This window comes from Corylus avellana, chromosome 2, assembly GCF_965113065.1.
Source record: "Corylus avellana chromosome 2, dhCorAvel1.hap1.2, whole genome shotgun sequence".
Taxonomy (NCBI): Eukaryota; Viridiplantae; Streptophyta; class Magnoliopsida; order Fagales; family Betulaceae; genus Corylus; species Corylus avellana.
In genome coordinates this window covers 24,972,247-24,994,918 of record NC_142491.1, presented here as the reverse complement: position 1 = coordinate 24,994,918, position 22,672 = coordinate 24,972,247, and the positions used below count along the sequence as shown (strand labels likewise).

The following is a 22,672-nucleotide window of genomic DNA, read 5'->3' as shown; positions in this document are numbered from 1 at the left end:
GACCATTTTGTTCCTTCTTTACCAAATATGTCTGGCAACGCATGCAACCAGATCGAAGTCCTCCACTGTTAGTCTATCACTCAGCTTTTGAAGAATACTATTGAACATGTCCTCATCGCTACAACTCTTCTAGATTCTTACATTTCCCTCCAACTAGACATCTCGCACCGCTGGACAACTCCACAAAGCATGACCTATTGTCTCCACCTCCAATCGGCACACCGAGCATAAAGGATCAACTATTATTTTCCGTTTGAAGAGGTTCTCATTGGTAAGTAGAATATTGTTGCAAGCTTGCCAAGTAAATAGAGAGATCACTTGTGGCCCTGAGATCCGCCAGATTCGCTTCCAAAGAGGTGTCAGACAATCAACCATAGAGCAGCCTCTATCATTTCTAGTGCATAAATCTTTGGCCAGATGATAGGCGCTCCGAACCGAAAAATTTCCATTCGTATTCCCTGCCCAGACAATTCGGTCTTGCTGAGCGCGAGGAGAGATGGCTATGCTACAGATCTGTTCTACCTCCTCTTCCATGAAAATCTCTTTAATGAGAGGGATGTTCCACTATTGCATATCCTAGTCAATTAAATCACATACTCTAGCCTCAGCATCTAAGATATGCGCTGGTGATTTAATGGAGTAAGTCGTTGGAGAAAACAACCATTTATCACCCCATATTTTAATACTCCTCCCATTCCCCACTCGCCATACCAAACCTTCATTGAGCAAAGACTTCGCATTCCAAATACTCCTCCACACATACAATGATCTTTTGCTTAATGGAGCATCTAGGAATGTACCATTCGGGTGATATTTTTCTTTTAAAATTCTAGCAACTAGTGAGTCTGGATTTTGAATTAAGCGCCACCCTTGCTTGGCAAGCAAAGCTACGCTAAAGCATTCTATATCACGGAAGCCCATCCCTCCCTTCTCCTTTACTTTCCCCATTTTTCCCAACTCATCCAAGCCACCTTTTTGTCATTGTCTTTATGCCCCCACCAAAAATTTGCCATCACTGAATTAATTTCATTGCATAAGGTATTTGGGAGTAGGAAAACACTCATTGTGTAAGTCGGAATAGCTTGCACTACCGCCTTCAACAAAATCTCTTTCCCGGCATGCGAAAGGAATTTTTCTTTCCATCCTTACATCTTATACCATATACGCCCTTTTTATTCCTGAGAGTGAGGACACTTTTGATCTACCAATAAGCACTGGCAAACCCAAGTGCTTCTCATACCTTTGAGTGGAGTTTATCCTTGCAACTGAGAGGATTTAAGCCCTGATATCCATCGCAGTATTACGGCTAAAAAATATGGATGTCTTGCCCTTATTTAATTTCTGACCTTATGCTTTCTCATAATCATCCAACACCTTTTGGATACAATACCATTCCACCGTATTTGCCCTACAAAAGATGAGACTATCATCTGCAAAAAATAAATGATTTAATCTCGTGCCCCCTCGTGTCAATGGTAGCCCTGTGATCCCACCCACTCTTTCCATCTTATTGATCCCTGTACTCAAACCTTTTGCACATAAGATGAAAAAAAATGGTGAAAGCGGGTCCCCTTGCCTTAATCCTCTTGAAGGGGTAATTTTACCATATGGCCTTTCGTTTATCAAAATTGAGTAGCTCATCGTTTGAACACAAGTCATTAACATTTGGACCCACCTAGGTGCAAAACCAATCCTGCTCATGGTTATTTCTAAAAATTTCCACTCAACTCTGTCATAGGCCTTGCTCATGTCCAATTTTAAAGCCATATATTCCTCTCTCCCTTTTAGACGTGTATTCGTGGTGTGTAGTGCCTCAAAAGCAATAATCATATTGTCTGTGATCAATCTCTCTGGGATAAAAGCACTTTGGTTGGGAGATATGATTTCCCCCAACACCTTCTTCATACGATTCGCTAACACCTTAGCAATAAGCTTATATAGGACATTGCAAAGACTAATGGGCCGAAAATCAGTAGTGAGAGAGGGGTTCTTAATTTTGGGAATCAAAGCAATGTAAGTTTCATTAATATCAACAGTAAAAACACCCTCATTAAGAAAATCAAGCACAGCTTCACATACCTTTTGACGAACTATATCCCAAGATTTTTGATAGAAACATGCTGTAAACCCATAAGGACCAGGGGATTTCAAGGGACCCATTTGAGATAGCGCAAAATCCACTTCTTCCGCCACAAAGCGCCGCAAAAGCCACCCATTCATCTTAGGAGTAACTCATGCCTCTAGGCCCTCCAAACATTCCTCTAACCCCTTGGGCCTTCGGTTTGAAAAAGCTTTTGATAGAAGTTCACAAAGGCTTGAGCAATTTCATCCGGTTGAGTCCACTCTCTACCATTTTCATCCCGCACCCACTTGATGTGATTGATTCTTTTCCGATGACTTGCCCAGGCATGGATAAAAGGTGTATTTCTGTCCCCTTTTTGATACCAGTGTTGTTTAGCTCGCTGTTTCCATTTAATATCTTCTTGCTCTAGTAACTGGTCGATTTCTAATTGTAACTTCTTAATCTCCTCTTGGTCCCCGTGCCTTTCTCTTTGTTGCAGGATGGCCAATTGCTTTATCTTTTTTTCCACCTTCTTTTCTATATTTCCATGTTTTTGTTGGCTCCATCCTCTAAGCCGAGTCTGGTACTGCTCCACATAGCATCGCACATCCTGCATGCCTCCCCGTTGCATCTCCGACCCCTCCCACGCATCTTTTATAATATTCCCATAATCTGGGTCCAACCACCACCAATCTTCAAACCTAAATCCTCGTGCTCCATGACCACCCAGTAGTGGTGCTTTCTCAAACTGACGCAATAATGGGTTATGGTCTGAAGCTCGTGCTGCAAGAACAAATACCTCCGCCCCTCTATGCCATTCACACCAGGTGTTGTTAGCCAATGCTTTGTCCGGTTGCAATTGGGTAATGACGCCATATGTTCTCTTATTTGACTATGTATACCTTGGGCCTATGAAACCAAGATCTTCTAAGTGACATTCCTCCAAAACTGATCGAAAGTCCACCATATGACCCTCTCTTCGTCTAGCATTCCCCGTTTTCTCTCCTTGATGAGTGATTTCACTGAAATCCCCAATGCACAACCAGGCGTCTGGCAAAAATGATTTGAGGTGCTGCAGCAATACCCAAGAGTCCTTCCGTTTTGAGCTATTCGGATTGCCAAAAAAGCTTGTTAGTTTCCACGTGAGGCCATCACCATTCCTCTTCACTATGGCATTAATATGCCTTCGTGAGTAATTTTGAATTTCCAACTCATTTTCTTCCTTCCATAACAAAGCTACTCCTCCACTCCTTCCCACCGGGTCAACTGCAAATAATCCTGCAAAACCAAGCTTGACCCTAATCCATTCCATCCTTTTCTTGCTACAAATTGTTTCCAATAGAAACAAGAAATTAGGTTTCTTTTCCCTAACCATTTGGCTAAGGCCACGAACTGTTCGAGAGTTCTCAAACCCTCAACAGTTCTAGCTAATAAGACTTATTGGACATGGCGGGGCTGTTCAACAGCCGCCACCATCGTGAGTACTATTCGTCCCTTGGTGTACTTTCTTTCGACTCTTTTTCCTTATCTCATTCAGGCCATTGCCCATATCATCCGCACTGGGTTTTCTCTTCTTTACTGCCTTTCCTTGCTTTTGAATTTTTGAATTTTGTTGTTTGACACCCCGAGCATGCCGCTTCCATTTCCTTACTGACCACCCCTCCACCCCTTGCTTCTTTCCCATTCCCTCCTCCGTCACCATATATGTTACTCCAGCAACCTCATTCATTAGGTTCCCAGTTTCATGCGCTGCAGCTGTGCTTTCCCCTTCAAAATCCGCCATTTGTGCCACGTGCTTTCTAACCCCCTCCCCTTTTTCCTCTGCATATGTGCATAATACCTCCACTGACCCCTTCGCGGGTTCCTTCGGCATGGGTGCATGCAGATGAGCACATGAGTCTACATTCGTAGATGCCACGTAATCACCGTTCTTATTCCCCTGTTTGTGTAGCAAATTATCTTCTATCAGAAACCCTTCCAGCTCGCTCAAATAGTTGTCTAGTTGTTTTGCCGTAGAATCTGCCTCGTCATTAAGTGTCTCTACGCTCCTCACCTTGTTATGGTAAGATTCTCCCTCTCCACTCTAATTTCCAAAATCATAACAGTTGCTGTTGCTATGGTTACCACGATCTACGGGACTTTCCTTACGAGTACTTCCCTTCCTCCAAGAGGTGCTGTCAGACTGTTGATCGTCTCCCTAAAAAAATTCACCGCCCAACTCTCCGCCCTGTCTCCTCCGCGGATCTTCTGCCCTGAGCCATACGCCCCACAGTTTCAGTCCCTCACCCTCATGGCGCCGATGGGATTTCTTCACCATGCACCCTTTCTTGCCATGCAAGATTCTTCCACAGTCGAAGCAACAATGTGGAAGTCTCTCATACTTGAACGTCACCCAATAATCCTTTCCCCCAGTGATGGCACCCTTCCTCATTTCAGAGGGTTGTGCAGATCAATGTTCACCCGGATCCGCAGGCATCTTCCCCATCCACCTCTATCACCCGCCACATCAACATCTTCTAAGGTTCCCAAGGACTCACCGATCTTTGTACCCACCCCTTTGTTCATGCAGATTAATGACATATCATGCACTTGGATCCAGAAAGGGGAGTGAGTAAATTTCATCTGTGCCAGAGGAACACTTCCATCGAACTCTTTTAATGTAGTGCCCCAGAATTTTCAAAGTTATTTAAATGGATTATTTTGATGATGATGTTATTTTAGCTGATGATTTTGGGAAATTTATGGTGTTATAGAGAATGATAATTAGAGAATGGTAATTGGTGAAATAATAGGATAGTAAATGGTAAGAGAAATAGTATTGGTAGAAGGAGGGTGGAATTGTAGATGTGTAAAGGTAGGTATAATAGTATTGGTAGATGGAATAGTAAAATGAGGGTGGAATTGTAGGTGGATAAATGTAGGTATAATAGTGTTGGTAGATGGAATAGTAAAATGGAAGGTAGAATAGTATTTGGTTTTTTTCCTATAAATAGAATTCTTCCCCTTCACAAATTTCACTACTCCTCTCCATTCTCTTCCTCATATTCTTCATTCTTCCATTTTTTACTCGGTCTTTCTTCTTTCTCTAAGTGTTTACACGAAACAGAGAGAGAAAGGGCGAGACAAAGCGTTGCAAGAAAGAAAGAACACGAGAGAGAACAGACTAGAGAAATTAGTTTCAAAAGATATACTAGTGGTGTTAGTCAGATTGGAGCAACTAGATCCTTCAGACCACTTTTAGCTTCAGTCTAGAAGTAAGTAAATTCACTACCCCTTCTAAAGTTACTTCATGTCATGCTATTTATTCATTCTTGTATCAAATTGTAAATGATTATTTTATTTACCTGTCATGGAGACATGTTGCATGCATGAAAGATTTCTAAAAGAATTATTTATAATGTTTCTTTTCCTTTAAATGCTTTCTAAGTACAAAAAGTTTATATTTGGAAAAATTTCCATTTTTTAGAAAAGAAAGTTGAAAAATGATGATGATTATAGAAAAGAAGAATGATGACAAACCCTCCTACATGTTGCCCTAAGATGCATCAAAAGAAGTACAAAGAAAAGTACAAGAAATGAGTTAAATGTTTATGAAATAAGGGCACGTGTATGGAGGAGAGTATTTTTGGCCCCAAGATAAGTAAAGATGAGAGTTCGGTACCGATACTCGGATGGAGGCGAAACCATTGAAGGAGGCTATGCCAGAAGGTGGTATTCCATCAACAGACCGTTGAGTGCACCAAGAGAAAGAGTTAATTAACGGTCGGGCATGGCTGAGGCCTCAGTTCAGTGCCATGGTCACAAGACCCGCAACCCTCGTACACAGGGGTAACAGTGTACATGGGCCCTAATATGAGAAAATGATAATATAATTTCGACAATGATATACTATGATGATTTACAATGATGATTTATAAAGATAATTTATGACGATGATTTATTAATAGAGGTAATAGTATGTATATGTTACGGGAGATGCAACTGTACATACATGTATTATTATGGCTAAATGTATATTTATTTGTGAAAACGATTTTTAAAACTGAGAACAAGAAGTAAACCTATTTATGGTTGTGGATTTTACTTGCTGGGCCCCCTTTGGGCTCATTCAGTTTTATTTCTTATTTTCAGGTAGAAAGGACGCTGGAATAGGAGGCCGGAATGAGGGCGGGAATAATTATTAACTTTTAAGTCTTTTCATATCAGTTATTGTAATAATATAATATTCTGCAACTAAAGTTCAATGTTTTCTAATTTCGCTTGTAATAAAATTTCTTGAAGAATGTTTTATACATTGATAGTATCTTTTAAAATTAAGTACTCTGATAGACCTTATAGATCTTTGCAAAAATGTTTGTTGTAAAAGAAGAAAAGTGACAAACTCAGCCTTAACAGGTTGGAGATGTTACATTTAAGACCAGAATTTGCCTATCAAAAGACCATGGTCTCCCCTCCATCACCATCTTCTTGTCCTCAACATCTACAAACTCAAACACCCATACATTGTTCTGCACTTCGCTGAAAACCACAGACCCCATTGTGCGCCATATCCGTGAAAGCACGCTCTTAAACGCTTCCTTATTCACCTTCTTTTCATCGCCAATTCTACCCACTAAATACCGCTCTCCCTTTTCTCTATCAGCCACAACTTCACCTTCCAAAATTTTGATACCTACTTTTTACCCTCCTATGAGAGAAATCCTTCCACACAACTTCTCCAGATCATCACCCATCCTCTCTCCTGCAAACCGTCCCTTCACCCTATCCCTAGTAGAAGACTCTCCCCTCAAACTAGGGCTGAAATAGCGGTTGCGGTTAGCAGTTAGTGGCTAAAACCGCTAACCGCCTAGGCGGTTAAGCGGTTAAGCGGTTAACCACTTTGAAAGCGGTTAAGCGGTTAGGCGGTTATAGCGGTTAGCGGTTAGCAGTTGCAGTTAGGCGGTTTTAAATTTCAGTCCTACCTCAAACCTAGTTTTCTCAGAGAAAAACATAGCAAGGACTAAAAAATTTCTAACATACCCTATTCGGCTGGATATAGTTACAATAGTTTAGGCTAGATTGGATTATCTTATGTTAATCCATCTCATCAGCAAGTTCAAACTAAGGATAGTGTTATCCTTAGCAATATTGAATAGCTATTTATTTTGTATTTCCAAGTAGGATAGGTGAAAAAATATGAATGTATTTTGTGGTTTGTGATGGGTACAATTGGATATACATGATAATGAATCAGAATCATGGGCACAAGGTGGAAACTAACGTGATTATTGATTAGAGTCAATATCTGAAAAAAAAGTCCAACTATTTAGCAAATTGAATTAGTGAAAGATTCAATTATCAAAGTGTTGAATGAGGTTCGATAGGATTCAATGGTTAAAAATATATATATTTTTTTGGCCGAAACCACTCCCAAGGCTATTGGGGGCGGCCCTTAGGGGTGATTCGGCCACCTCCAAAGGCAATTGAAAAAAAAAAAAAAAAAACATTTAGGGTTGGGGGTGGTTCGGTCATCCCCATATCGGCTAGTCTGGGTTGGCCGAAACCACCCCAGGCCAAACGGGGGTGGTCGGGCCACCCCCAACAGCCTTGGGGGTGGTTTTGGCTACCCCCATTTTGCAAATTGGGGATGGCCAAACCACCTTAGGGGCCCCTTGGGGTGGTTCGGTGGCTCTAGCCACCCCATGGGGGAGGCCGCCACCCCTAAGGGTAAAATGGGGGTGGCCAGCCACCCCATGTTGTCCAAAGGGGTGGCTCCTTTTCCCATATATATATATATATATATATATATATATATATATTTTAATTTTCTAATTTTAATTAATATATAGATATGTGTCAATTTTTTAATAGTGCTGACATGACTTTCTGTCAAATTTTAGATAGAATTTAGATGGAGTTACCATCTCTGCTTTTGCCATTACCTAGATACCATTTGTGACACAAATTGAAACCAAGGGGGCAAAAAAATAAAGTTTTTAAACCATAGAGGTTGAAAGGTATTTAACTCAACAATTAATAAAGAGAAATGTTACGCATAACAATCTTTACTATCAATTTTCGTCCAAAATCTTGACGGATCCTATTAGTGTGCCACATTAAATTTAATTATATAGCAACAAGGGTTACTTATAACAAAATATAAAATATTAAAACTATAAATATATAAAAATTAATTTTTTTTTAAAAAAAGATGGTGATTTCCACACAAATATGACAAAAAGAAAAAAAAAAAAAAAGAAAGAAAAGAAACCCATTAAAAAAAAAAAGGAAAAAAAAAGGGGTAACTTCACTTACCTCTGAAGTGTCACGCCTTTTGCAAACACTTCTTCAAAGTTTAAAAACTCTCACTTTAAAGTATCGATCTTTTGATTTTTTCCAATTACTCCCATTTATTAGAATTTTCTGTTAAATCTTAATGGAGGGGAGTGAAATTTCCAAAATGCACCAATTTTCTATTAAAAAATAATTTTTTTAAAAAAACTCCTTACCCGTGGGTTCATTGGTAGATCTAAGTATCTAACACACCCGCCTTCTGACCCACGGATCATATTATTATTATTATTATATATTTAAAAAATCGTGGGCCACTTTTTTTTTTTTTAAAATATAATAATGATAATAATAATCTCGTATTTGTAAAATTTTAAAAAAGTTCAGGGGTATATCATTTTTACCATATGATTTAGCACCTATCTCTAACAGAAGGAGGTAATTAAAAAAAATTAATCGACGGGTTTATGAAGGGGAGTGTTTGTAAAAGAAGGGGCAAGTGAAGTTAAAAAGAATTCATGCCTGACACTGACACTGTTTATGATGTTTAGGGGAAAAAAAAAAAAAATCCTTGGTAGTTTCTACAGGTCTGAAACAACGAAGCGACGAGGTGGCATATTCTATCTCTCATCAACTACAACTCTCTCTTTCTCTCTCTCTCTAGGTTTTCTTAAACACCTCGTTTTCTCTCTTGACTTGCGGTCTGCTAGGGTTTAGGTTGAATTGATGCAAAAGTTGCAGAGCTCAGATCTTTCAGATTGGTCCGGCAGGTAAATCTGGTGCCTAGGGTTTTGCCTTTTCAATCTCTGAAGCTTTTTTAATTTTCTCTAATTTTGTATATCACCCCCTATTTGGTTCCCGAGAAAATCTTGGAAAACTGGAATTGCGAGCAACGCGTTTTGAGATGTTTTGGGTTTCTAACAAAATTATAACTGCCTCTCAGCTGAGCCTAATGCATGTATTACATAAGCTTAATGAAAACAGTTCCTCGGTAGGATGATTTTAAGGTTGACTAAGGTATGATATCGATTGCTACAATTTGATTTGTTTTGCTCATCTATGTGAGAAACATTGTTGATGTTATTGATGCTCAATTGGTTGCTTTTAGTGATCTATCAAAGTTTCAGGTTATTGTGGTTTCTGATATTTTCTCAGCAGCCAAAGTGAAAGTTGGTGATTGGTGTTTTAATATATATATTTTTTTCTATTTATTTTATTGCTGCTAAATTAGTGAATCATTGGAAGTCCATGTTTTTTTTTAGTGGTGAATTGGATTGTTGCTGACTGATATGTATTAATTGAATTGTTTTAATAGGGAAAGGATTGCTGCCAATGTTCGCATTTTTAGTGTGGAAATCCATATACTGTCATAAGTTGATATTTTTTATCTGTCTTTTCTGTGTCAACCTAACTTTGAACTGGACAGTGTTGATTGATATTTATATTGATTAATGATGTTATTATAGGAAAGCATTGTTGCTGGTGTTTAATCTTGATATTGTAAGCATAAAGTTGAGGTGGTAGGAGATGGCCCGGGATTTGTCACGGTCGAGATCACCTTCGTATAGGCGAAGGTATTCGCCATCTCCTGTGGGACATAGGTATAGCAGGAGAAGTCGAAGAGACAGAAGTCGGTCACCGTATTCATCCTATTCTCATAGCAGGTGATCCCGTTTATGGTCCCACTTCCTTGCACTGATTTTTAAATAGTTTGAAAGCAACTGTAAGAACGATTTGGGACTCATATCTTTCATGCAGTCTGGATTTACGAAATGTGTTCTAGTTAATCTGTACACATCTTTTCCTTCCCTGTTGATTTCAGTGCTTCTTTATCTTTCTAATATGAAGTCTGTTTTGTGTAGGTTAGATTTTACTTAATAAGGGGATAGTTCAGGCAATCTAGGTTTTCAAAAGTTTTTAATATCAGATTTAAACCATAAATTTGGCAATGATGGTTAGATTTCATGCATGCTGAATTTGAGCTACCTGTGCTTTTACCATTAGAAAAAAGGAAAGAGAATTGAGGTACTGGTGCAGTCATAATGGTTTATGTTGGGCGAGTCTTACATAGTGTAAATATGAAAAAAATTAATTTTAGTGTTTTGCGGATACCCGTGGACAGAAATATATGTGTCTCCTTAATGCATTTACTCCCTTGGATTCACTTTAGTTAGAAATCAAATAAAAATGTTGGAATTTCTTATTTGTTTCCGTTAGATAATTTGGAAAGGTATCAAAGTTTGTGAGAAAGGGAGCGCCTTTTTCCAAAATATGAAGGTTGTTGTTTGACTTAAACCTCCAATGTTAAAGTTAAGTATTTGAGTTCGTAACTTTCTGTGGGCTTTTGATGGAACACAATTCTTTTTTAGTTTTGCCTGCCAAGATGTAACTTTTATTCAAATTTATTTTTACATTGTAATTCCTCATTATTTTGGCTTTTTTAATTTTTTAATTTTTTATATTTTATTTTTTATTTTTTTACATGTAGTAGTGGAAGCGGGTGGATAGTTACATTGTCTATCTTGGTCTGTGTATAACTTCTTGCTGTTCGGAGAATCTTCTGTTTTCATGAGCTCCATTGAACACCTTCATGATCTGTGCACATATGATTGATGATAGTCATGCTAATTTTGAAGTATGTTGCTCGATAATGGCCAAAACGTTTGTTGATTTGTCGCTTGGTTTGTAAGAACTATCAGTGGGCATATCTGGCCTTCAGGGAACTCACCTTGTGCATAGAAATTCCCCCCCCAAAAAAAGTCAAATAAAATATTTGGAGCAAACGTTTAAAGAGTGGTGTGAGGGTGGAATACGATGCATGCTCTTCTTGAGAAAATTGAAAAAACTCTTTCTTCCCATTGTATGGGAAGTGAGCAGGTGATGGGTGGCCATTGGTTGTCCTTTTGTTGCTCGATTGTGACATTTGCTTCTTCATGTGATAAAAGATGGAGCACACAAAGGTTATTCTTAACAGTGTATGAGGTAACTTGTACATGCTTCTGTATTTTATTGTACTAAATGGTGGACTGACTTGATACTTATTTTTTATATGTAGAATGGCATCCAATTTCTTTTCTATTTTTGTGTTGATTTGTTTCTCAATAAATTTTATGTTCTTATACAGACGTAAAAGTCGTTCTATTTCCCCAAGACACCGCAGAAGTCGTTCGCCTCCAAGACGTCATAAAAGTCGTTCTCCAACTCCAAGAAATTATAAGAGGCAAAGGAGTAGAAGTTCCTCCTTGTCTCCTATTCGTAAATCTTCAAGTTCAAGTCTTGGGTCAATAGAGCGCAAAAATGCAAGTGAAAAATTGAGAATAGAAGAAGAAGAGAAGAAAAGGTATATCAATTACATCACATATGCTTTTGGCTTAGTTATGTGCACTTCTATTATTTCTATCACATATAATATAGTAATTTGGGTTATGGATGGCAAAATACTTGCCTGGATGGCAAATTATATTATATCACATATAATATAATTTAGTCCTGAAGGTTTTTATTCTATGGAAATGATGCATTAAAAATTTCACCATGGAAACTATGAATTCATACTACATCCTTGGCAGTCTGGTTCCTCACAGGTCAAGGAAGATCACTTTTTATCATTTTTTCTCCTTAGCAACCTCTGGAGCTCAAGAGCTTCAATTTTTTATTTGTATATATCTTTGTTAGAGGAATATGGTGTCATAAGGGCAAACTGAGATTTTATTGATGTCTGAAATCTCAAGTACACATCGTAAAATATCACATGTTAACTAACATATGAGATATTTTACATTTCTCCAAGAAAAGAAACTTCGGACTGGTGTCTTCATTTTTCTGGAAAATAGAAAATATGGCATGCAAAAGTCAAGTATGATATAGATTCATTGAAAAGCAGATTTGATTGGGAACCAATTCTCAAGGCCACAATAACTTAGAAATACTATAATTGAGTCCTGTACAATTATTTGATCTGTCACGGTTACAATGTAGTGCTGTAACATTCAAAATGAGCAGCTGCCTTTGTCTCTCCTTTAGTGATTAGTTATCAGGATTTTCTTGTTCTTTCTTCTCTTTCTAGCTAGGTGTTTTCTCTTGTATTCTTCATGTGTACCTAAGGGCGCCTTACGTTTTTAATGATATTTCGTTAATATTGTTTTCTAGCTGCTATTTAGAAATGTGTGTCCTTTGCCTTTTCTTCTTTGTTATTTTGATATGGGATTAGAGCAATTATCATATTAACATCATCTTTATCAGTGATACCTTAATGGAGATTGTGTTTCCACGGCCTATTCCAACACTATTGAGAGTGGCTGGGAAAATTTGTTATGCATTCGCTTCAATTGAAGTAAATATCCTGCAAGTTTTGAGCTTCTCTCCTTTGGTCTTATGCTGGTTTTGATCTTTGTTTATATTTCTTTTGTGAATTTTATTTGGTTTCATTCCCTTGTGCAGTCTAGGTCCTGTGTGCATAACAAATAAGTTGGTTCTACAAACATTCTCCCCTCTTTGAGTTTCCTGTTTAGGAACATTTTTCCCTTTTTTACTGATAACTTCTCATAAGTATAGAAAATGACAAATGGAAAAAAAACATAAATAAACATAAGTATAAGAAAGTGAAGGGCTGCATCTAGAAAGCAATCTGACCTTACATGCTTTTCAGCCACTAAGTGATTTTCGTGAGCTATGGTTTTTCTTGTTCTATAGATTTTTTGTAGTACATATGATATCTAGCCTCCCAAGACAATCTTATTGGCTCCTTTACTGATCATAGGCAAGTTCAGCAGAGCTAAATGGCCATCATCTGTATAAGTTGCTAATTCTTCCACACTTTTTTGATTTAAGGACCAAAATATTATAAAGAATAGAATTTTATTCTGGATGGCTTTGTGTTAAAAATCACGTTCATTCATTCGAGTTCACTATTCGATGAACTCTGTAGTTATTAGACCTCAAGTGTTTAAGAACTTAACAATGAAGTTTAAGCTTTCACCTAAGAAAAAAAAAACTAGCAATTTCATTTGATACATGAAGTCAGTTGGAGGAGAGAGGGAGAGGGAAGAAGGGCAGTTGATTTGATCATGGTTGACTCTCTTTAAGGGATATAAAAATCAACCTAGAATCCATTATCGAGTTGAAAATAGGAGGATCGAGATTCTAATAAAGTGGCCCTATGCTGTACCTCTTGTTTTGAAGTCGAATATAGTTCTTTTTGACGAAGTTCAATGTTGTTTCCAGGAGCATTTCTTAGATTCATGAACTCATGAAATAAATCTCTACAGTCTACAGTATTCAGGAAAGATACAATGATGAAGTTCTGATGTATACTTCTATTTGGAATACGGTTTTTTGTGATACTAAATTGCACCCCTGTTCCTTGGATAAAATGGCCAAGTTAATTGGAAGAAAAAAGCTAAATTTTATTTTGATGAATAATTTTGTTTTTCAAATTAACATTTTGGGAGTTCTCTTTAACTATTTCTCCCATCTAGTTTGCTATGAACATAAATGTACCTGTAATAGTTGTACTTTTTACCCACTAGATAAAAAAATAAAAAAATAAAAATTCTACCATGTTCTTATTATATCCTGAATGAAGAAAAGATTAGTGGTTAATATTTCATACTTCTTTGTGACTGAAATGAAGTGGTTCTTTGGTAATCTGTTAGTAATGCCTGATAAGGGTACTAGGGCCTGTGACATAAGTACTGAGTTTTTAAAACACTTGGGGAGGTTGAGCATGCTCCAACACCCAGCCCAGCTAATGGTGGGCTTTATTTTTAGATATGGGATCGAGATCAGGCAGTGGCTGTATTTTATGATAGTACCAAATTGACACAAGCATACGTTTCTAATGCAAAGTATTTTGCTAGAATCTATAATTACGACTTTCTTCCAGTTTTCGTTCCCCTTCTGCAATTTCTTTCTTCCTGCTAGTTTGGGGTTCTAATTTGGTGAGCTAGGTTTTCAACAAACACATACCTCTAGAGTTTGAGACATGCTTTCTTCCCTGTATGTCCTTAATCAGTGAACTTAAGAATTTTCTTGTCTTTGCTTTTGCCGAGCTGATGTTCATGTTTCCCCATCTCTGGTCGAAAGATAATCCAAACGTGTCTCTTTTTGTTTTTATTTTTTCCCCGAGTATTGCAGAGCAACTAGTTGTAATCCCTGTTTTCGTTTGAGATGGATCTAATGGTTTGAAATATGATTAACAGAGGTGATTTGGATCTCATTTAGTTAGTCAAGAAATGCCTTGTGGTAATTTGTTGCGATTGTAGGGCCTAAACTGCAAAGTGGACTTTGCTCAACTTAAACCAGTCCATGCATTATCTGGGTTATACAGGTATAAAAAGTTAGAGTCCATTTGGTGGGGCTACAGCTTTTCAAAGGTTTCATAAAAACGAGAAACTACAACTAGGTTTCATAAAAACGAGAAACTACAACTGCTTTGAGAAAAACAAACTGCCTAAAAAGCTCAAGCCGCTTCTCAAAAGCAGTGAAAGGCCCATTGCCAAACTGGTTGCAGGTGTCTTCTTTTTTGAAAACCTGAAGCAGCCTTGGGGAAGCCATGAAAATCCCCATGATATAAGGCCTTAGTTCAGTTGTATTTAGGTTGCAACTTTGGGGTGGACTGCTGACCCCTTATGGCTACAATTTGAGTTGGACTCTTATGTAACCAATTTGCTTGTATAGCAGTAATAATACTTTGCAAGTGTGGAGCTCTAATTATTGTCCTGTAATTGTTATCTGAACGGCTGAATTTCTAGCTTTTGTCATTGTTTTCGTGCTTTTGGCACTCAAATATTACAAAAACTTGGCTAAATATATTTCAAAACCTTTAAATCTTTATCTTATAAAAAATGTTGAGTGCAAGAATTGAAGTTTGTCCGTGATCAGTTTTAAAACTGCAGCAGGTTACTTGACTTTCTTCTCCACAGGCTTTTCTGAAGGAAGATACTGCTATAGTTCAACTTGTTATATTTGATGATCAAATTGGGTGCTTCGTTTATCTACTGTTCACCAGTTTTGAAACTCATTTGTTTGGATCAGGATTCGATTAGAGGTATGCCTTAAAAGCATAAGCATATATTTAGTGCCCTTGCTGTCATGAAGGTTAGTTTGCCATTTATTATAGCTACGTACTGAGTAGAGAGAAGGGAAAAAAAGAAAAGAAAGAAATACGCAGATATGTCAGTATTGACCTCTTAGATTTATAGTTGTCTGGATTCAAAAACATTTGGAATCATAAGCGCAACGTTTGGAATATCCAGTGCGGTGTTTCCCTCGCTGCATGAATGGTCATTTCCTGCCTAACTTTTTCTCTTTACTCTCAGGCGACAGCAGGAAGCAGAATTGAAATTGATAGAAGAAGAGACTACAAAAAGAGTGGAAGAAGCAATTCGTAAGAAAGTCGAAGTGAGCATGCACTCTGAGGAGATTAAGCTGGAATTACAGAGGCGGTTGGAGGAGGGACGGAAGAGACTTAATGATGAAGTTGCAGCTCAACTTGAGAAAGAAAAGGAAGCTGCTATTATGGAGGCAAGACAAAAGGAGGTATTTATTTTGGATTGCTCGCACCCTTCCCTTTTTCTCCCCACTGGTATGAATGGCACATTATTGTTAGTATCATGATGTCCCATTTGGGTACTTGCGGGGGAATTATTTTCACAATTCTTGTCTACGCTAGAAATTTGCTGCCTTCTGCAATTTTCAGTCATCTGTTAGATTTGGTACAAAGCTCTGTTGTATTTTAGAGGAACTGAAATCAATCTCAGATTCAGTGGCATGCTATGTGAGAGGTTTTGCAAAAACTTGAAAATAATGGGTAAAGTTACTATTTTTCTGTGTCACTAGGTAAATATAGGGTATGTGGTGGAGTTGTGATTTTTCTTTCTTTGTTTGGGATTTATTGGGTTATGCCAAGTTGGTGGAGTTGTGGTTTTGGAAAAGTCATTTTACTGGAGACCTGAGGAGCATCATATGGAATTTATGTCTTTATGTGGAGTATTTCGAGGGAGAAGATTGCTCGGACTTTTAATGGATATGAATTATCAATGTTGATTGGATGAGAGCATATGGGGGTTTCTCTTATTTTTATCTTTCTTGGAATTTTTAGATCTTCGTATAAGTAATCTGCTTTACTCTTTTGTTTTAAATGAACTGCTGCTTCTTAACAAAAACATTATTATAGAAGTAATCTGCCAAAAACGTCTTCTGTGAGAAGGATTCTGTACATGGTTTTGACGGGCCTCTTCATTTCTGCCATGTAATTTACCTCACTCAAGTGAACCCTGCTAGATGAAATCTTTTGCATAGCCACACTTTCTTCCAGAATAATCTTTATTTAGAAACTTCTTCTGGCTTGTAAAATCCCAGTTTTAGTTCAACTGATGAATATTCGTTTTGTTAAACTGACCAAAGTAATATTCTTTTTGTTCTGTAAATGAGAACCTGATTTTCTTTGATTTACAGGAAAAGGCTCGGAAAGATAAAGAAGAGCTGGAAAGGATGCTGGAGGAGAACAGGAGGAGGATAGAAGAAGCCCAGAGAAGGGAAGCTCTTGAGCGGCAGCAGCGAGAGGAGGAACGGTACCGGGAGCTAGAGGAGCTCCAAAGACAAAAGGAAGAGGCTATGCGAAGAAAGAAACAGCAAGAGGAGGAAGAACGGCTAAACCAGATTAAATTGTTGGGCAAGAACAAATCCCGTCCGAAATTGTCGTTTGCATTTGGCTCGAAGTGAATATTTGTAGAAACTTGGTTTATTTGGTTTTCAAGCATATGTGCTGGATTTAATTCCATGTACACATTTGAAATTTGTGAAAGCTATTGTCGTTTGGTAAAGTTTTTTGCCCCTCCCCCGGGGTCTTTGATTCTTGTTTACCTGCCCATCTTTCTTGTCTGTTGCAAGGTATGCTGGGTTTCTTTCCACACTTTTGTTTCCTCCTATTTTCTGTTCTTTTCCTAGGCATGTTTGTCTGGCCCTCTTTCTCCTTCATTGGGGTTTCTCCAGTAGGGTTTAGAATTAAACAGCTTCGGATATACAAATAAGCCCCGTAACTTTTCTGAGTTTTCTCCAACCTGCACTATAAGTTTCTGTGCTGACCTTCTCACATGCACTCCCAGAGCTCAGTTTTAGGTGGATTTGGATCTCGTCTAATTGGGGAGAAATTGGAGATTTTTCAATTGTTAATCTAAGCCCTTAGATGAATCTAAGGGTCCAAGATCAAAATCCTAAAATAAAAACCATACTGAATTATATACCCATTTTAAATTAAAAAAATCATTTATTTATAAATAAAATGAAAAAAAAAATAGTGGTGGCTCCGCCCATATAGGGTGGCCGCGCGGCCACACCCACAAGACCTGGGGTGGCGTGCAGCCACCCCTGTGGCCTATTGAGTGGAGCATGGTCACCCCATGGCCTAGGGGTGGCCGTGCAGCCAAGGGGGTGGCGCTCGGCCACCCCCACAAGACTTGGGGGTGGCCGCGCGCCACCCCCATGGCCTAGGGGTGGCCGTGCGCCATCCCATATGGGCGGAGCCGCCAGTCTATTTCTTTTTCATTTTATTTAAAAATAAATAAATAATTAATTTTTTAATTTAAATTTGGTATATAATTCAGTGTGGTTGTTTTTATTTTAGGGTTTTGATCTTTGACCCTTAGATTTATCTAAGGGCTAAGATTAACCATTGGAGAATCTCCAATTTCTCCCAAATTAGAGGGGATCCGGATCCCTTTTAGGTAAGGCTGACAAGTTTTGACATAATGTACGACTACAATACAAATTTAATACAACATTTGTAGGTTAGGGTTGAAGGATCTGATTTGTTTAATTAAATGAATCGAGCTATGGTTGACAATGACATATATAATTTTTTATTAATGTTTTGGCATGACTTGAAATCAATATGGGTCACTAGTGCTAGTAATTTTTGACATAATTCGCAAACTCAACAAGAAATTAGTATGTTAGAGTTGGAGGATCTTTGCTCATTAATTAAAGGACACAAATTTCCTCCAAATTGGTTTCGAGGACATTTCCTTCGACCTACTTTAATAAATTTCAAGTTTTCTCTAATATGTTTGGGTCTTTCAAAAATCAATGTTTGAGTTCTTAGACTAGGGAAATGGATCATCTTCATTTCAAATGAAATGTAGAGTATCGGGTTAGTGCATTTAAGAGAGCAAAATTGTCCAAATATTTTTGGGGCAAAATTTTTGGACAATATTGCCTTTCTAAATACACAAAATGGATCCTCTTCCTAGAGCAGTAGAAGGCTAATAAATAATTGTTAAGAATATTAAAGAAAACATTTGCATTTCACATGTTAGAGGACATTTGGCATTTACTAGTGTAGGTTGAAGGAAATTTCTATCCTTAATTAAATATATTGGGTTAGGGTTGATTTAATTTTATAACCATTCTTTAATACGATCCGAATTTAACATGCAAATACAAATTGCCGCCCCTACTTTTAGGGCTTCTTTTAGCCGTGTTGGGTTCCAAGCATGTCCAAAATAGGCCTATGAGAGGGGTGAAGGTGAGATGGCATCCATTCAAAAAGCTTAAAAAGACTTCAGTTATCCCCTTAAAAAGACTTCTAAGTTTACCGTCCACGCAAATGAGTCTGTTTAGCCCTTTCTTTTCTCTTTCCAAATTATCTCTTTAGGTATTTTTGGTTAGTATCTTTTTCTATTTGATAAATCATGAAATTTGAACCCATCGGATGTTGCTTAACATGGGTTTAGAGAATATCCACATGTAACATGGAAAATATGACAATACTTGCGAAAGAAGCCTTTGCGGCTTTTGATAACTAATTGAAGTCTAGCAATGTTCTTCAAAGACAATTCCTTTTCGCTTGTTGTTAGGTTCTCCATCTTGCATAAGAATTCAGAGGCTTCTAACAACTTTACATTGGACAAAAACTTAAACACCATGTGAGTTGACAACAATGTGCAAAATCATGCCCCATTAACTGTAACTAACAGTTAATCGCTATCAAGTAACCAAATTAACTTACACTTCTCTCTCTCTCTCTCTCTCTCTCTCTATATATATATATATATTACTGGATTTGTATGTAGTTTATGTTTTTTATGTTTGCTGAATTTCTAATTGTTATGACAAAAATAAATTTAGGATCCCCAAAGAAGCAAAAAAGGAGATAGAATAAAAATAAACCAATCACACTGGATATCAAAATTTATGTGGTTTGGCTTACAAAGCCTACATATATTGGCAGAGGTGACCTGAAAAAAAAAATTTCACTATTACAAAATGGAGTATATAAAGTAGTAGAGAGAACCACTTAAAACCTGAAGGGGAAAATTCACTTTACCCCCTTGAAATTTTAAGAGTTTTTCAATTTGAACAAAAAAGTTTAAAAATTGACAATGTACTCCCCTGAAATTTCAAAAAGTTTTAATTTAAACCCTCCATTAATATTTTCTGTCTAAATGGATGGAACTCAGCCCATGTGTGTCTCACGTGAGATATTAAGGCATTATCTTCCAATTTTGCCCTAAATCTAACCTAAGGAATTTATGTGATTACCCTCCCCCTTTTGAACCCCACCCACACATTGAACCCCACCTACACAAGTGCTGCTCCTCATCTTTTTAACTCTAACAAACCAACACACCACACACCTGAAGCATGACAACGAGAAGAGAGTTCCAGAACTCTCGTGCTCCCAACCCGGTGACAGCAATAAACTCGTGGAGATTTCTTTGCCATTTCCTCTCTTTGACACACAGACGACAACATTTGGCTTTCTTTGGAGGTATGCCCCAATTTCAGAATATGAGATCATCTACTATTTTAGGGTTTTGAGTAAAATTAGATGTTTTGTGTAAAATTGGGGGTTTTGTGGAATATTGTTTAGGGTTCTTGTTGTTTAGGGGAATAATATCTGTCTTTTGTTTATTCTTCTTTATTAGGTTTAGCCTCCAATAAACAATACTTTTTCATGCTGCGACAATTAATTAATGAGTTAACTGTGTAGTGAACAGTTGTAAGCACTTGTAGCTTGGTTGGCTATCGCAATTTTCTGTGGTCTGAGGTAGTAGTTAATAAAGTGCTATGTAATTAATTAATGAAGGAGAGGAGCAGACGAAGCTCATTAGCATAAGCTCGAAGCTCAGCCTGAAATAAGCTTTCTCCACTCATCCCCTTCTCTTATTATTTTGCCAAAAAAGAATAATGTAGGTTTTAGAATACCTTGGTCGCATGCATGCCTTATTACCCCTTGAGTTCAACTATATGATGGTAGTTTGATTGCTTTGAAATGTGATCAACAATAAAACAAATGTGCAAGCAGTCTAATTACGTATTACTATATCATGTAGAATGGATACCTCAAATGAAGGTGCAAGCTTTTTTGGTTCAGCTCATAGCAATTTTTCATCTGCAGTGCAACGCGTTTGCTTCTACGAATGGCCCACTATTGTCAAAACCTCCAACACTGAGAAAAACTTTGGAAAGAGGTTTGTGAGTTGCGAAAATTTGAAGGCAAGTACTTGATATTTTATGTAATCAGAATATGAACCGTCATTGTTTACTGCTTTTGTTTATTTTATTCAATTAATTTTGGTTGGTAATTGTTAGTTGTAATGTGTTTTGCATATTAACCAAGACTGTGGTTTCTTTGAATGGCTTGATCCTAAAATGTGCTCATTTGGTAAAAAGGTGATATATCGTTTGTATCAAAGGCATGAATATTTGGAGGCTCAAGCGAAACGATGTGAAACACCGGTTGAAGTTGAAGTTGGGAAGGTGAGAGCAAAAAATGAGAAAAAAACTGTGCAGTTGAGGGTAGAAATGGAGAGTAAAGTTCGGCATATGAAGGAACAACTGCTGAATGAGATATCCCAGTATCGTAAACAAATCGAGATTGGGGACATAAAGATGCATGCAATGAAGAATAATTGCCATACAATCATTGTGTGTTCATGGATTGTAATGATGTTTGCACTATGCATGTTATTCTTTGGATACATTCCCAATGGTCACCATGTCTGCAAATTAGGCAGTGTGATGCTGTCCTGAGGTTGCCCGTCATGGTGGAGCTGGTGGATCGTGCTGTAGTTTTTTGTTATGGTTTTGTGATATGTTAGTAACTAATGTGTAGTATGATAGAACTATGTAGTCCTATGTGAAGTTATTTTGTTTAAAGACATTAGTCCCTATGTTGGATCATGACTTGTTTAACTCCATTAGTCCCATGTGAGATTTGTTTAGTTTAAAAGCATTAGTCCCATGTGTGATTTGTTTAGTTTAAAGACATTAGTCCCATGTGAGATTTATTTTGTTTAGTTTAACTCCATTATTCCCATGTGAGATTTGTTTAGTTTAAAGACATTAGTCTCATGTGGGATTTACTTTGTTTAGTTTAACTCCATTAGTACCATGCAGGATATATTTTGCATTATTGTGTAGAAGACCTTCCAACAAGTATGTAGCAGATAGCACCATTAAATAATAGTATGTGGAAAAGCTGTATAAACATACCAAAAATACCAAAATTGTAAATTTCATCAAAGATCCTTATACCAAAACAACATACCAAAAATACCAAAGCTATAAATTTCATTGAAAGATCCCTATACCAAAACAACACACCAAAAATACCAAAGCCGTAAATTTCATTGAAAGATCCTCATACCAAAACAACATACCAAAAATACCAAAGCTGTAAATTTCATTGAAAGATCCATTTGCTAACAAACATACCACTAATAATGACATGAATATTTACATACCACAAAACATATCAAAACACATTAATAATGCCATGAATATTTGCATAGCAACTAACATACCAAAACAACAAATTTACATGTCATTGTATATAACACCTAACATACCAAAACTAACATTGTGATAATTTACAAGTCTAAAACATCTCTGGCTATGACTTCCAATTTGGATTTTTTCTTTTCCTCTTGGCTTCCATAATTTTTATTCCTTTTTGGACTGTTGTAGCAATGTGTTTGCCTTTCACTTGGTCTAATGATGAAGAAGCATTTGCACCACCTTTGCCTACCATAGATGGTGTTCCACCACCCTTGGTTGTACCACCGCTTGCTGCCCCACCCGTAGTTGCACCACCTCTAGTTAATAGACATTTTCTTCCAACTACTAAACTTCAGCCACCCCTAGTCAATGGCCCTCTTCTTGCAGCAGTTTCAGTTTCACATCCATCTTCAGTTAAGTTAATGTGTATCCGATCCGAATGGTGAGTCCTTGTTGCAGGCCCTCCTATGGACAACGTAGGAAGTACAAGATCATCTGTTAAGGCTCTGAGTGACACACCCCATGTTGGAGGTAGTACAATGCCTGCACCAAATTCTT

General features: G+C 37.5%; 2 protein-coding genes across 3 annotated transcripts; one reads left to right on the top strand and one right to left on the bottom strand.

The window, feature by feature from the left end:
- Positions 1-2,261: 2,261 nt before the first annotated feature.
- Positions 2,262-3,374, bottom strand: LOC148587551 (uncharacterized). Its single transcript, XM_088512679.1, has 2 exons — positions 2,965-3,374; positions 2,262-2,871 (listed from the first exon to the last, which is right to left on the bottom strand). The coding sequence occupies exons 1-2, from the start codon at positions 3,372-3,374 to the stop codon at positions 2,262-2,264; spliced, it is 1,020 nt and encodes a 339-aa protein (XP_088368805.1).
- Positions 3,375-8,912: 5,538 nt separating this feature from the next.
- Positions 8,913-17,184, top strand: LOC132177931 (arginine/glutamate-rich 1 protein). 2 transcript variants are annotated; one of them, XM_059590408.2, is made up of 5 exons: positions 8,913-9,102; positions 9,799-9,996; positions 11,457-11,672; positions 15,652-15,871; positions 16,790-17,184. In XM_059590408.2, the coding sequence occupies exons 2-5, from the start codon at positions 9,860-9,862 to the stop codon at positions 17,054-17,056; spliced, it is 840 nt and encodes a 279-aa protein (XP_059446391.1). In that variant the 5' UTR covers positions 8,913-9,102; positions 9,799-9,859; the 3' UTR covers positions 17,057-17,184. The 2 variants fall into 2 exon arrangements, with proteins under 2 accessions (XP_059446391.1, XP_059446403.1); XM_059590420.2 differs by lacking the exon at positions 8,913-9,102 and adding an exon at positions 10,821-11,314 and having other exon boundaries at positions 9,922-9,996.
- The last annotated feature ends 5,488 nt before the right edge of the window (positions 17,185-22,672 follow it).

Coding starts and splice junctions, on each gene's coding strand:
- LOC148587551 (XM_088512679.1), bottom strand. CDS start 3,374: ATGGAATGGATTAGGGTCAAGCTTGGTTTTGCAGGATTATTTGCAGTT. Junction 2,872..2,964: donor CTTGGTTTCATAGGCCCAAG/GTATACATAGTC, acceptor TGAATGGCATAG/AGGGGCGGAGGTATTTGTTC.
- LOC132177931 (XM_059590408.2), top strand. CDS start 9,860: ATGGCCCGGGATTTGTCACGGTCGAGATCACCTTCGTATAGGCGAAGG. Junction 9,997..11,456: donor TCATCCTATTCTCATAGCAG/GTGATCCCGTTT, acceptor GTTCTTATACAG/ACGTAAAAGTCGTTCTATTT. Junction 15,872..16,789: donor TGGAGGCAAGACAAAAGGAG/GTATTTATTTTG, acceptor TTTGATTTACAG/GAAAAGGCTCGGAAAGATAA.